This window comes from Leucoraja erinacea, chromosome 5 (assembly GCF_028641065.1).
Source record: "Leucoraja erinacea ecotype New England chromosome 5, Leri_hhj_1, whole genome shotgun sequence".
In the NCBI taxonomy this organism is placed as follows: Eukaryota; Metazoa; Chordata; class Chondrichthyes; order Rajiformes; family Rajidae; genus Leucoraja; species Leucoraja erinaceus.
In genome coordinates, this window is record NC_073381.1 from 90,883,473 (window position 1) to 90,898,899 (window position 15,427).

The following is a 15,427-nucleotide window of genomic DNA, read 5'->3' on the forward strand; positions in this document are numbered from 1 at the left end:
CCCCCCCCCCCCCCCCATCTTGTGTAGGGCTGGGACCCCCTCGTTGACTGAACAGATCACACTGGCCCATCGATGAGATGGTTGGGATAATGACAAGAGGAATGGGAGGTGCAGGAATGAGTTCATTAATGCAATGATAGGGGAGGATGTCCCTGGAAAGCTGTTCAAACAAGCCTCATGGGTCAAGCTTTGGAGCAATGGTTTGCCCAGAGTATGTTTTGTGGCTCCTAGTGGAACATTGAGGATATTTTGGAGCAGCACGGTGGCACAGTCGTAGAGTTGCTGCCTCACAGCGTCAGAGACTCGGGGTTTGATCCTGTCTATGGGTGCTGTCTGTAAGGAGTTTGTACTGTGACCTGCATGGGTTTTCCCCAGATCACCGGTTTCCTCCCACACTCCAAAGACGTACAGGTTTGTAAGCTAATTGGTTTTGGTAAATTGTCCCTAGTGTGTAGGATAGTGTTAGTGTGTGGGGATCGCTGGTTGGCGTGGACTCATTGGGCCGAAGGGCCTGTTTCCGTGCTGTATCTCTAAACTACACTAAAGTAAACTAAAAAAGGACCTGAGATATCACAGGGAGATACCAGTAATAAGTAATCAATAGACAACAGATGCAGGATTAGGCCATTCGGCCCTTCGAGCCAGCACTGAGGCAGCACGAGCTATCAGGAGGCAAAGGGGAACATGAAATATCTCTGGCAAGCAGGAGTAAGAAACATCCTATTTATGAATAAATTAAGGGGAAGCCGGTAACCAGGGAAAGGGTTGGGGATTATCAGTGCCCAAAATTACAATCCATGTGCAGAGTTGGAGGATGTGGGTGACTCTGAAGTGAACATTTCTCATCCTCATTCAACAAGGAGAATGACACAGGGTGGCACAGCAGTGGAGATGCTGCCTTACAGCGCAGAGACCTGCGTTCGATTCCGACGACGGGTGCTGTCTGGACAAGTTTGTACATTCTCCCTGTGGCGGCGTGGGCTTTCTCCGGGTGCTCTGGTTTCCTCCCACACTCAAGGCGTAGAGGTGTGCAGGTTAATTGGTTTCTGTAACTTGTAAATTATTCCTAGTATGTAGGATAGTGCTAGTGTACAGGGTGATTGCTGGTCGCTGTGGACATGGTAGGCTGAAGGGCCTGTTTCCGCGCTGTATCTCTTGAGGTAAAGTCTAAAGCCTCTTGGAAGACGGTGGGGTGGGAACAGTTGAAATTCTATGTTATCATCAAACAGGAAGAGATAACTGTGTGGCTTTACAGGGTTTCATTGTGGCTATATCCCCAGGTACTGCTGAGATATGTGTCACACTGCGGTGGGGGGGTGAGGGAGGAGACTGCCAGGGCCCCGACATGGATCTTTTCAATCTTCACAGGTGAGGTGCCGGAAGAGTGGAGATCAGCAAATGTGGAACATTTATTCAAGAAAGGCAGCAGGGATAAGCCAGGTAATTACCAGCCAGTGAGCCAAATGTCTGTGGTGGGGAAGTAACTGGGAATAATCCTGAGGGACAGGATTAATTTAGACGTGGAAAGGCAAAGATTAATCAAAGACAGTCAGCCTGGTTATGTTAGGAGGAGATCCTGTCTGAACAATTTGGCTAAATTTCCACAGAAATAATATAACATGTATTGTCGAGGGCAGTGTTTGTTATGTGGGTTGACAAGGTCCCACATGGGAGAGTGGTCGGAAAGGTCACTGCCTGTGGGATCCATGGTAACTTTGAATATTTAATCCAAAATAGCTGGGACTCTTACTGCGTGTTACATGGGTTAATGATTCGGACACGAGTGTAGGAGGTACAATGGCCAAACTTGCAGACGAGACAAAAATGGTTGGTGACGTTAATGGTGAGGATAGTAGTCTTGGGTTACAGAGCAATATCGATCAGCTGGTAATACAGGTCGAGCAATGACAGAGGGAATTTAATCCTGATCAGTGTAAGGTGAAGCACTTTGGGAAGACAAATAAATGTAGGACATGTACAATGATGGGTCGGGCTCTCGGGAGTACTGAGGAACAGAGAGACCTTGGTGTATAAGTTCAAAGATCCCTGAAGGTGATAGCACAGGCGTATAAAATGGTTGCGGCGATAGAGATATTTGCCTTGACTAGTCAGAAGTGCTGGGGTGGGCCGGTTATAGTGCAACTTTATAAACACAGGGCTACACACTGTGTAGGGCTCAGAGGTGGAGAACTGTGTGCTGTTCTGGTCACTGCATTGCAGGGAAGATGTGATCGAGCCAGAGCAAGTGTGCAGCGAAAATTCACCAGGATATTGCCTGGGATGGAGCGCTTCAAATACGAGGAGAGGCCAGAGAGGTTGGGATTGTTTATCTTGGAGCAGTGAAGCAGGCTAGGAGAGAACCGACAAAGGTGCACAAAAACTCAAGGGGCACAGATGGAGCAGGTAGCAGGAACTTTTCCATGAGATGCTACAGTTGGAAGAGGGAGATTTAGGGGAAAGGAGTAGAGAGGGGATCAGGGTGCAGTTGGAAGCAGTATGCACTGCCTGGGGGGTGGAGGACACAGAGGCTCTGTTACAATAGACAAAGGGTTTGGACGGTCACTTGTATTGCCAGGGCAGAGAAGGATGCGGCTCAAGTGCTGGGAAATGATTAAGTCGAGGTGGTTAATTGATAATCTACTAGAACACGGTGGGCTGAAGGGCCTGTAGCTGTGCTGTGTGACACACACTCTGTGGGAGTTTGGGATCCTGGGATTGCACTGCTTGGTGGGTGGGAGCCCGAGGGTCACACTGTTGAGGGTGTGGGAGCAGGGGATCACACTGTCTAGGGTGTGGGCTCCTGTGATCAGACTGTGTAGGGGTGTGCGGACGTGGGATCACACTGTGTAGGGGTGTGGGGTCCTGTGATAATGGGGAATGGGCTGGGGTGACGGGGGGACGGGGTGGAGTGTGGGGGATGGGGTGGAGTGTGGGGGGATGGGGTGGGGGTGTGGGGGTGGAGTGTGGGGGGGGGGATGGGGTGGAGTGTGGGGGATGGGGTGGAGTGGGGTGGGGGGATGGGGTGGGGTGTGGGGGTGGGGAGTGTGTGGGGGGGGGGATGGGGTGGAGTGTGGGGGGATGGGGTGGGGTGTGGGGGGATGGGGTGGGGGGGGGGGGTGTGGGGGTGGAGTGTGGGGGGATGGGGTGGGTGTGGGGGGATGGGGGTGGAGTGTGGGGGATGGGGTGGGGTGTGGGGGGATGGGGTGGAGTGTGGGGGATGGGGTGTGGGGGGGTGTGGGGGGATGGGGTGGAGTGTGGGGGTACAGGGTGGAGTGTGGGGGGGGGGGGTGGGGGTGAGGGGGGGGATGGGGTGGAGTGTGGGGGTGGAGTGTGGGGGGACGGGGTGGAGTGTGGGGGGATGGGGTGGGGGTGAGGGGGGGATGGGGTGGGGGGGGGGTGAGGGGGGATGGGGTGGGGGGTGAGGGGGGGATGGGGTGGGGGGGTGAGGGGGGATGGGGTGGGGGGTGAGGGGGGGAGGATGGGGTGGGGGGTGAGGGGGGGATGGGGTGGGGGGTGAGGGGAGGATGGGGTGGGGGGTGAGGGGGGAGGGGGGTGGGGGGAGGGGGGGATGGGGTGGGGGGTGAGATGGGGGGTGGGGGGGGGGATGGGGTGGGGGGGGTGAGGGGAGGATGGGGTGAGGGGGGGGGGTGAGGGGGGATGGGGGGTGGGGGGGTGAGGGGGATGGGGTGGAGTGAGAGGGAATGGGCTGGTGTGATGTGAATGGGCTGCTGCAGTGTGAAGAGCTGGAGTGACAGAGCTGTGTATAATGAGTTCTCAAGGGTGAAGAAGTGCTGTAGCAAATTGTGTAGGCGCGCAGTTCACAAACCCTGCAGCGTGTCAGAGACAATTAATTGAACTGCTTGGCAGAAAAGATCTGGTAATAAAGCCATAGAGCTAATTTAACAACGTATAGTGGGCAAAATCTAAATTTATTCGTGCAATTTCTGTGTCTTTTCACTGAACCAGACTCTGCAAAACAAGAGCAGTGTCCCAGGAGAGGAGCAGGCAGCTATAAGGCAGCTTTAAATTCCACCGTTAATAAATGCTTCTTTCAAAATCAACGTTAAACAATGCTGAAGCTTCCTGCTGCCAGAAATCCGAGGGGGGATAGTCTGCACACAACCCTTATCTAATAGCTGCTGATTCTAGACGACTGGAGAAGGGCCGAGCCTAAACTCTCCCCTCCTGCTGCGACCACTTACACTGCAGGCAATGACAACAGCCCCTCGGCACCAAGCTGAGCTCTCGCCTGTAAGTGTGACCCACAAAGCCCTCTGCACATCCAATTACCCCTCAACCTCATTTTCTACATGCACACCGTGCCAAAGCACCGCATCCCTCAACACCCCACAACCCCCCCCCCGCCCCACTCCTTCCGTTCTTCTCCTCCCTCCCTCTCATCCCTCAGCCACTGCAGCCCATCCCTCGAATCCTCCACTGCATCCTTTTCCCAGGGCCCAATCCCTCCACACCAATCCTTCCTTTGCGACTGGATTTACCTCACATTTGGAAAAAAACATGGGACTTTGTTGGGGATAGATAGATTCTTGATTAGTGCGGGTGTCGGGGGGTTATGGGGAGAAGGCAGGGGAGAGGGAGGGATAGCTCAGCCATGATCGAATGGCAGTGCAGACTTGTTGGGCCGAATGGCCTCATTCTGCTCCTATCACATGAATTAACTTATGTATAATCAGCATGGCTCTGTGTGGGGGAAATCCGGTCTCGCAAACTAGAATGTGTTTTGTGAGGAACTGATGAAGATGATTGATGAGGGCAGTGGATACTGCATTCGGGTTAGGGTTTATTAGTAAGCCGTTTTGATAAGGCCCCTCATGGTAGGCTGGTCTAAGTGATTGTCACATGGGGTCTACAATGAGTTGTTGAGTTGGATCCAAAATTGGATTGCCCATAGAAAACAGATGGGGGGTGATAGAGTCTGAAGAAGGGTCTCGACCCAAAACATCTCCCATTCCTTTTCTCCAGAGATGCTGCCTGACCCGCTGTGTTACTCCAGCATTTTTGTGTCTATCTGTAGTGATGTTTTTCACTGACCCGAGATTAGTGCCCTTTGATGTTCTGCAAGGATCAATGCTGGGACCTCTGTTAATAGGTCCGATAAAGGTTAATAATATATAGTTGAGTTTATCGGTGGCCTGATTGGTATGTTTGCAGACGACACAAAATTGGGCAGAGTTGTGACTCGTGAGGAAGATTATCAAAGGATGTAGATTGGTTGGAAATTTCTGTGGAGTAATGGCAGATGGAATTTAATCTGTACAAGTGTGAGGTGATACAAGAAGAAAGTAGACAAATATTGCATGACCGTCAGGGGCCTTGTAGTACAGAGGGATCTCAGGGTCCAAGTCCATACATGACTCCCTGAAAGTAACAACACAAATGGACCGTATGTCCGTCTTCCAGCTTTCTCTCCTATACTATAATCGGACTGAAGAAAGGCCTCAACATGAAATGTCACCTATCCGTTCCCTTCACAGAGGCTGCCTGACCCCGCACATGTTACTCCAATACTTTGTGTTTTGTTCAAGATTCCAGCATCCGCAGTTTTTTGACATTAACACAAATAGATAGGGTGATAAAGAAGGCGTACGGCATGCTCGCCTTCATTGGTCAGGATGTTGAGTACTAATGTGCAAGAAGAAACTGCTTCTTTAAACCGAAGCTGGTTTATACCGAGCTGGTTTAAACCGAAGATAGACACAAAAAGCTAGAGTAACTCAGCGGGGCAGGCAGTATCTCTGGAGAGAAGGAATGGGTGACATTTCGGGTCGAGACCCTTCTTCAGACGTGCAAATGTCGAAATGTCATGTTGTAGCTCCAGAGAACTTGGGTTGGGTCACCAATGGAGAATTGTGTGCAGTTCTGGATGCCTTATTACAGGGTGGATATGGAGGGGTGCAGGAGAGATTCACACGATGCTGCCGGAATTAGATTATTAGGTATTAACTGTAAAGAGAGGTTGGACCAACTTGGATTGTTTTCCTTAGAACATCCGATATTGAAGGAAGATCTCTACATATAATTATGAGAGGCATGGATATGTTAGATGGGAGTCTTTTCCCAACTTCCCTCCTCTGCCATCAGTGCCTCTCCTATCCACTAAACATGTCACAACATGGATCATTTTACATGGATTGGAAAGGTTTCAAGGGATAGAAACATAGAAACTAGGTGCAGGAGGAGGCCATTCGGCCCTTCGAGCCAGCACCGCCATTCATTGTGATCATGGCTGATTGTCCCCTATCAATAACCCGTGCCTGCCTTCTCCCCATATCCCTTGACTCCACTAGCCCCTAGAGCTCTATCTAACTCTCTCTTAAATCCATCCAGTGACTTGGCCTCCACTGCCCTCTGTGGCAGGGAATTCCATAAATTCACACTCTCTGGGTGAAAAGGTTTTTTCTCCCCTCAGTCTTAAATGACCTCCCCTTTATTCTAAGACTGTGGCCCCTGGTTCTGGACTCGCCCAACATTGGGAACATTTTTCCTGCATCTAGCTTTTCCAGTCCTTTTATAATTTTATATGTTGTCCAGTCCTTTTATAATTTTATACTATAATCGGACTGAAGAACGGTCTCAACATGAAATGGGCCAAACTCGGGTAAATAGGTTTAGCTCAGCGATAATACCATTTGGCAAGGACAAGTTGGGCTGAAGGGGCTGTGTTCATGCTGTACGACTGTGACTGCGTGACTTCTGTCACTGAAAGGACAACTGCACCGTCATTTAATTAGACCGTCGTCTAGTGAAATGATTCCCGCCACATCTCTGCTCAACAACATGCCATTCCCCTCATCGTCTACCCTCCCTCACCCAGTCTGTCACCCTCCCTATCCCTCTTTCTGACTCTCTCGTATCTAGATATCTCCAGCTGCGTGCAGCCCTCCCCATTGTGAAAATAATTAAACGGGAGGAAAGCCTTTCGGCTACATTTGGCACAGGTAAATTAAAACTGAAAGGTGACAGGCAAGTTTAGCAGAACAATCAACTGAGTTTAACAAAGAGATAGTCCCGTGAGGGGCAAAGGCAGAACAAACAAATTCACAACTCCTGGATGATGGAAGAGACAGAGAGGAAGATAAGGCAAAAGAAAGAGGCTTATGACGTCTTTTAAGTGCTGAAGTGAGAACCAGGCTGATTACAAGAGAGGGCAAGAGAATGCAGGTGAGAAGATGAATTTGTGACAGAAGGGAATCCAAAGGTGTTCCTTTGGCATATAAATAGTAAACAGTAGAATATGTAGGAGTGGGGCCCATTCAGGATGAAAGAGGATAAATGCAGATGGATGCTGAGGAAAGTGTCAAGGAAGGATGTAAGTACCTTCCATCTGCCTTCACCAGAACAGAGGGAGGAACTAGTTGACACAATGCATGCATTAAACATCGACAGCATGGAGCTATTGGAAAATCAGGCTGAACTCGGAGTAGATAAGTCACCAGGACTAATGGGATCTGTGAGGACTCAGACAAAGTACAGGAGGAGGTGAGAAGTATCCAGTTTCGTTTATTGTCACATGTACTGAGGTACAGTCAAACGCTTTTGTTGCATGTTAACCAGTCAGTGGAAAGACAATACCTGATTACAATCCAGCCATTGACAGTGTATAATGATAATTATAAGGAAATAACGTTTAGTGCGAGGTAAAGCCAGTAGGGTCCGATCAAAGATAGTCCGAGGATCACCAATGAGGTCCAAGGATTTAGAGGGAAGTACAGAGGACATGAGGATTCTAAGGGCAGTGAAGGAGGAGGAGATGAGATGCATCTGAGGCTTTGGAGGGAGATACAGGAGGATATGATGGGATAGGGCGAGGACACAGAGGAAGTGCAGGAGGTTGGAAACGGGCGATGCAAGATGTGGGAAACAGGCGATGGGAGAGGACAAATGTTACTGCTTTGTTCTATAAGCCCAGTATCTGCAAGGCAGTCAGTTCAACCTCAGAGGTGGAACTTTTGCAGATAAACGATTCAGGGTAGCACTAATCGTCACCTGGAGGAAAGTGGATTATTAAGGCCAGCCAGTATGGATTTGTTAAGAGCAGACCCTGTAAAAGCAGTCTGATATAATTTTTGATGAGGTGATAGTGTTGATGAGGGCAAGGCAGTGGATGTAGTAAGGTAATATTCAGCTGAGGTGCTGCAGAAATGGCTCGTAGATGTAGACAGAGTCCCAGAGATTTATAACATGGTGGGAGCACACAGTGTAATGGGAGAGATTGAAATGTGGATGTGAAGCTAACGGATGTGCAGACAACAGAGGCTGGGGCTGAATTGTTGTTTCTCTCAGCTGGGGATGGTGAAGTTCCCAAGGAACTGATGTTAGGCCTGTTGCTTTTGTTTTGGATCCATTTTTATGACCTAAACTTGTGGTGCAAACCATCATTTGGGAATTTGCAGATAATGTAGAGGATAAACTGCGGCAGGCTGCGGAAAAACGGGCAGACACGTGGCAGGTGGTGTTTAATTGTGAGGTAACGCATTCTGAGAACAGGCAACATGGAATAGTGTTCCAAACGAGGTGCAGAAGAAGAGAAGGACATGGTGCGATGTGCACATACCATGCATGCGAGGGTGACACGGCAGGCTGAGAAAGCAATCAATAAAGCAAACACAATTCTGGGCTTTATTAACAGTGCAGGGATGTCATGCTGAACCCTTGTGAGTCATATCCAGACCTGGGGCGATAGTTTAGTTTAGAGATACAGCACGGAAACAGGCCCTTCGGCCCACCGGGTCCGTATCGACCAGCGATCCCCACGCATTAACACTATCCTACACACACTAGGGACGAATTTTACATTTACCAAGCCAATTAACCTGCATACCTGTACGTCCTTGGAGTATTGGAGGAAACCGGGTCTCAGAGAAAACCCACGCAAGTCACGGGGAGAACATACAGACACCATACAGATAGGTGATAAGTAACATTTACATCACCCAAGTGCCAGACAATGATGTACCCAACAAGAGAAATTCACCTCCCACCCCCTGACCATCACTGATCCTCCACTCTCAATATCCTCAGGGTTATCATTGACCAGAAACTGATATACACAATGTGGCCCAAAAGCAGGTCACCATCTACAAGGCTCAAGCCTGGAATGAGATGGAGTACTCTCCACTTGCCTCCGCAAAACCTTCTTTTCTTCCTGCTTTCTTCCCTGTGTTCCATCTCAATGTGCACCCCTTTCTCCCATGATCCCACCCCCTTTCCCTTTCCCCCCCATCTGCCTTCACAATGGACTCCTCTTCTCTCCACATCAACCATTTGTCTTCTTTTCACCTTCTCCTAATAACCCCCTCCCCCCCCTTCTTTACCTGCCAGGTCTTGTCCCAACCCTAACTTTCATTTCATTCCCCCACTCCGCCCAGCCCCCCGACTATAATTACTCTGAAGAAGGGTCCGAAACGTCACCTATCCATGTCTTCCAGAGATGCTGCCTGACCCGCCGAGTTACTCCTGCACTGTTCTTTTAGCCTGGATGAGCAGTTTGAACCACACTCAAGAAGATCAACACCTTGAGGAGATAGCAGTCGACTTGATAGTTACCCATCCACAACCATTCACTCACTCCTCCACCCACAGATAATAACAGCAGTTGTACCATCTACAGGATGCAATGCAGCAACTTACCCAGACTACTCACACAGCAACTTCCAAACCCACTACTTCTACCAGTTACAAGGACGAGGGCAGCAAAAGCATGGTAACAGCATCACCTGGAAGATGCCCTCCAAGCCACACTTCATGCTGTTGTGGAAATATATCACCGTTCCCTCGCCGTCGTGGGGGACAGGAGATTAAATGCTGGCTCAGCCTGCAAAAGCCAGAATCCCTTTAATTAATTTAAAAAATCCTGCCCACAGCTGGTACAGTGTGTTCAACTCTGTTTACCTCGTAGCATTGTGGAGGCATTAGTGAGGGCCCAGAGATGATTGACTAGAATGGCTCCAGGGTCGAGAGACTACAGTCACAAGATAGATTGGAGAGGATAAGATTCAGCCATAGAGTTGTGCAGTTGCACAGCACACAAACAGGCCTTATGACCCACCATCGTCATGTTCGTCCTGTACATGTCTGTATTAATCCCATTCACCAATACTTGGTAACCATCGTCGCCCACTATAATTTGTAGCTTCAAACTCATGTCTAAGTACGTGTTAAATGTTGTGAGCGTCTCTGCCTCAAGCAGCGCAATTCAGAATCCAACCACCTGCTGGGCTATTTGTACTCGTACCCATGGAAATCTCTGATCCAAACGTTTCCTATTATTCAATCTGCCAATTCTCCTCACAATTGTTCCTCCCACAGTCAGGCCAAGTGCCAGTAAATGTAGAGTTAGGAAGGCCGGTCAGATGTATGTGTGGCTAAAGACTTGGTGCAGGGTGTAAGACTACAGGTTTTTGGATCATTGGGATAGGAGAGGCGGCGAGTTGTGTAAGGAGGACAGGGTGCACCCGAGCTGGAGGGGATCAACATCTGACAGGGAAGTTTTCTAATGGAACTCTGGAGGGTTTAAGCACTGCAGCAGACGGAGAACCAGAAGGCACTAAAGCAGACCTTTTGGCCCACCAGCTCCATGCCGACCATTCAGTCACATCTATACTAATCCCATTTAGCAGCACTGGATCCATAGCTGCCTCTGCTTCGGTGATTCAAGCGTTCATCAAGATACAATAGACAATAGGTGCAGGAGTAGGTCATTTGGCCCTTTGAGCCAGCACCGCCATTCAATGTGATAATGGCTGATCATCCACACTCAGTACCTCGTTCCTGCCTTCTCCCCATCTCCCTTGACTCCGATATCTTTAAGAACTCGATCTAACTATCTTGAAAGCATCCAGAGAACCGGGCTCCATTGAGGCAGAGAATTCCACAGACTCACAACTCTCTGTGTGAAAAAGTATTTCCTCTACTTAACCATCATTCACTGAACGCCAACTACTGCGGACTACACTTCACTACTATCCTCACTCTTTTCTTCTTTCTCCTTTTATCTTTTTCTATTATAGGTTAAAGTTTAAAAAAAAAAAAAGTTGTACAAGAAATGTAGTATGTTGCATATTATGATTAAGATGTATGTACATTGCTTCTAATAAAATAAAAAAGAAAAAAAAAGAAAAAAAGATAGAAAATGTATTTCCTCATCTCAGTTCTAAATGGTTTACCCCTTATTCTTAAACTCTGGCCCCTGGTTTTGGACTCCCCCAACATCAGCAATTTGATGTTGTGAGAGTCTCTGCCTCTAGAAACATCTAGAATTATTTTCCCTCCACAGATGAAGCTTGACCCGCTGAGTTCTTCCCGCAATTTGTTCTGGTCTGGATTCCATCATCTGTAGTCTCTCATGTCAATGTCCTGTGTGTCTCCTCTGCCCCCTCCACCACACAATCACATCCCACCTATGGTGTGGTGTCCACTGTACACACAATACTCCCAAGTGCGATCTAACCAGTGTTTTGTACGGTTGCAACGAAACGTCCCAACTCTTATATGCCAAGTGCTTCCTTTGCCACCTTATTGACCCCGCAATGCCACTAGGCTTTGAGTAAGATATTTAACGTTTATAGATAAAAGAGAAAACTGCAGAAGGAAAATACGAGGGGAAAGCAGGCAGGGGAATGAGGTTGGCAAATAGGACTAAAGGGAATCCCAAACCATTTTATGTACAGTATAAGCAAGAGGGGGAAGAGTAGGTCCCCTCAGTGACCATCATGGAAATCTGTTTATGGAGCTAGGAGATGTAACTAAATGAACATTCCCATTGGTATTCACCAGGGAGAAGGATGTGGAGAGTTAGGGGAGGGGTTTGCTGATATTCTGGTGCATGTTCACACCAGATAGGAAGATATTGGCACGTGTCAGGTGGCTAAATCTCCAGGGAAGGTGGGATCTCTGCCAGGATACTAAGGGTGGAGATTGCTGGGGCTCTGATGGAGATTTGTGCATCTTTGTTGGCCACGGGTGAGATATCAGAGACTGGAGGATAGCTGATGTTCTCTTGTTGAAACAGGGCAGCAGGAATAAGGCAGGAACTACAGGCTGGTGAACCCTGCAACAGTGGAAGTGACATTGATGTAGAAGCTTCTGATGGCAAGATGTATGTTTCCTTGGGAAGGCAGGGAGTGATTGGGGAGTCAGCACTGCTTAGTGCAGGGGAGGTCATGTCCCCCAACATGTCTTTTGCGGAGATAAGTAAGAACATCGATGAAGCCAGTGTGATAGATGTGGTTTATAGATTTCAGTAAGACCTTTGATAAGGTCCCACATGGTAGGCTGGTCAAGAAAGTTAGGACACAAGGGATCCAAGGTGTGTGGCAAACTTGGTGATAGAAGGCAGAGTAGTGGTGGATGAGTGTTTCTCTGACTGGAAATCTGTGACCAGTGGTGTATCATAGGGAACTTTGTTATTGGTCATATATACAAATATATCAATCACTTGGATGACAACATTGGTGGTGTTAGTACGTTTGAAAATGACACAAAATTTGGTGGAGTAGCAGAATCATTGAGTTGTACAGCAAAGAACTAGGCCCTTCGGCCCACCCCATCCATGCTGACCGTGATATCCTCAATGTGCAAACACCCATTCATCTGTGTCTAGATTACAGAGAGGCTGAAGCCCCTCAGGCACCGGCCTGGCAAATACCACCCCGAGAGGAGCCAACACTTCAAGTCAGCGGGTGTCTACCTCGACACGGCCTATTGAGATCCCGCAGTAGCCCGCATCTCTCCAGACTTGCAGCACACCTGCAGTCTTGTGTCTGCACCTTCACCTCACCTTGTAGGGCACATCTTTCACACTCTTTGTTCAAGACCCTGTCAGGTTCGCAGCCGACCTCCTGCGGCAGAGACTACAGTGCTGGCAACCGGAGCAGCCTGACAGTTGCAGGAAGGATGTTGTTAAGCTGGAAAGATGGGGGTCAAGGAAAGAGCGTTCACGTCACGGCCCTGTTTCCACCAATCTTTCCACCACCACGCACAAGAAGCACAAGAAGCACAAGACAGACACCATTGTTCACAGATGGCGAGAGGTGTGTTCCGCTCTGGCTGAACAACTTCTAATCTTGTGTGTGGACTCGATACGAAGAAGAAGAAGCTGGAAATATGGAGAGGGTTTACAAAGACGTTGCCAGGACTTGAGGGCCAGAGCTATAGGGAGAGGTTGGGCAGGCTAGGACTTTATTCCTTGGAAAGCAGGAGGCTGAGGGGTGATCTTACAGAGGTGCATAAAATAATGAGGGGAATCGATAGAGTGAATGCACAGGGTTCTTTACCCAGGGTTGGGGAATCAACTATAAGAAGATATGGGTTTAAAATGAGAGGGGAAAGATTAAACAGGAACCTGAGAGACAACCTTTTCGCACAGATATATGGGTATATGGAACGAGCTGCCAGAAGAGGTAGTTGAAACAATACCATTTGAAAGACATTTAGATAGGTACATGGATAGAAAAGGTTCAGAGGGATATGTACCAAAGGCAGACAAAAGAGACTAGCATAGATGGGGTATCTTGGTTGGCATGGACGAGTTGGGCCGAAGGGCCTGTTTCCATGCTCTGTGATTCTCTTACTCCACCCGACCACCTCAACCGCTCATACCGTTCCCTCTGAGCTCCTCTGACAGGCCCCCCGATGCCAGAGCTGAGCCCCGCAACCCCTGGGGAGGGAGGGAGGGAGGCAGGGTACGCAGATGCAGTCAACCTGCTCCCGTGCCGCACCTTGTGTGTGGCAGCTACACCAGCACTCCCCTACAGATGCACTCACCGGCAGACACGAGGGGTGAAGAACAGGTTCTGCCAGGAACGACACAGGTATTTGGAATGATCAATGATACGAATCCAATCCAGCTCATCCATGGACACTTCGATGTAGTATGAGTAAGACCTGGGGCAGAGAGAAGATCAACAATCATAGTATCTTGTCGAGCTATGAACAAAGTGAAGTAATAGTATTTTAGGGGGGAGGAGAGAAATTTGTTAAGCTAATAAAATCCTGATTTTAGGGAGCTTCAACTCGCTGTAATAGGTCACAGTCCCAGCATAGTAACCAGGTGTGATTGGAGAGTAGGGGAATTGAGAACCCGAGGACATGGGCTTAAGATGAAAGGAGAAAGATTTAATAGGAATCTGAAGGGTAACTTTTTTACACAAAGGATGGTGGGTGCATGCAGGCCTTCTCATAGATGAATTGAGGCCCAGGCCAATTTCAATTTTAGAGGCCCACAAACCAAGATCAAGCAGAGGCTCCTCAATTTTAGAGGCCCCCCCAAATCAAGATCCCTTTGAAGCAGGCAGGCATGAGGCCCATGCCAAATGGCACTCGTTGGGCCCCCTCTGATAGGGCCTGGGTGTATGGAACGAGCTGCCGGAGGAGGTAGATGAGGTTGGGACTATTGCAGGGACTATTGCAATATGACTATTGAAACAATTTGACAGGGACAAGGATAGTGTGTCTCACCCGCTGAGTTCCTCCAGCATTTTGTGTCCACCTTCGATTTAAACCAGCATCTGCAGTTCTTTCTTACACACTATCCTTGTCCCTTTTACACTGTGACCTATTACTGTTACTCCAGCATTTTCCACACTGTTTTAGTCTATGACTCTCCCTGATAATCATGCTGTGGATTCAAGGCTGTACAGACCTAACCTGGTAAAGTGATGCGCAGACACACTCCCGGCTCAATCTGCTCAGTAATGTTGTAGCCAGGCAGCTTGTCTACTCCCAGTGCCGGCTTCACCCACACATTGCTCATGTCGTTCACCCGTCACCACACTTCCCTCGACATTCCCGGACAGCACAACCTTCCTCCGTCCACCTGCAACCAAACGCCCTCCTCTCTACCATCCCGACCTAAACCTCCAGCCGCACACTGACACATGAACCCGGGGGGTTCACAGAGTGAGGAGGGAGAGGGTTTGGCCACAGAGTCACAGCGTTGACCACAATGGATCCTCCACGCTCCTCACAACAGCCTTCCGGAACATTCTGCAGCCCTTCCGCAGTAAGTGCATCAAATTTGAGGAAGGATATTCTTTCTATTGAGGGAGTGCAGGGTAGGTTCACAAAGTTAATTCCCGGGATGGCGGGACTGTCATCTGTTGATAGAAAGGAGTGGCTGGGCTTGTATACTCTGGAATTTAGAAGGATGAGAGGGAATCTTATTGAAACATATAAGATTATTAAAGGATTGGACATGCTAGGGGCAGGAAACATGTTCCCGATGTTGGGGGAGTCCAGAACCAGGGTTACAGTTTAAGAATAAGGGGTAGGGCCATTCAGAGGAGGAGGAGCCATCTTGGGGAACGGCTGCTAACCAGCAGCCGTCCGTTTAATTCGCTTTTTTAAAGTTTTTAGTTAGTCCTGTGTCTCGTCTGTTTGGAGAAATGGACTTTTTAATGTGGGGGGT

The 15,427-nt window shown here is 48.9% G+C and overlaps 1 protein-coding gene across 3 annotated transcripts in view; it reads right to left on the reverse strand.

Annotated features, from left to right (window-relative positions):
- btbd9 (BTB (POZ) domain containing 9) overlaps nucleotides 1–15,427 on the reverse strand; it is a 94,683-nt gene that overhangs the window by 42,100 nt on the left and 37,156 nt on the right. For all 3 annotated transcript variants that reach the window (XM_055636217.1, XM_055636218.1, XM_055636219.1), the window contains one exon: nucleotides 13,786–13,905. In XM_055636217.1, coding sequence (XP_055492192.1) covers nucleotides 13,786–13,905 — 120 coding nt within the window. The remainder of the gene's footprint in view (nucleotides 1–13,785; nucleotides 13,906–15,427) is intronic.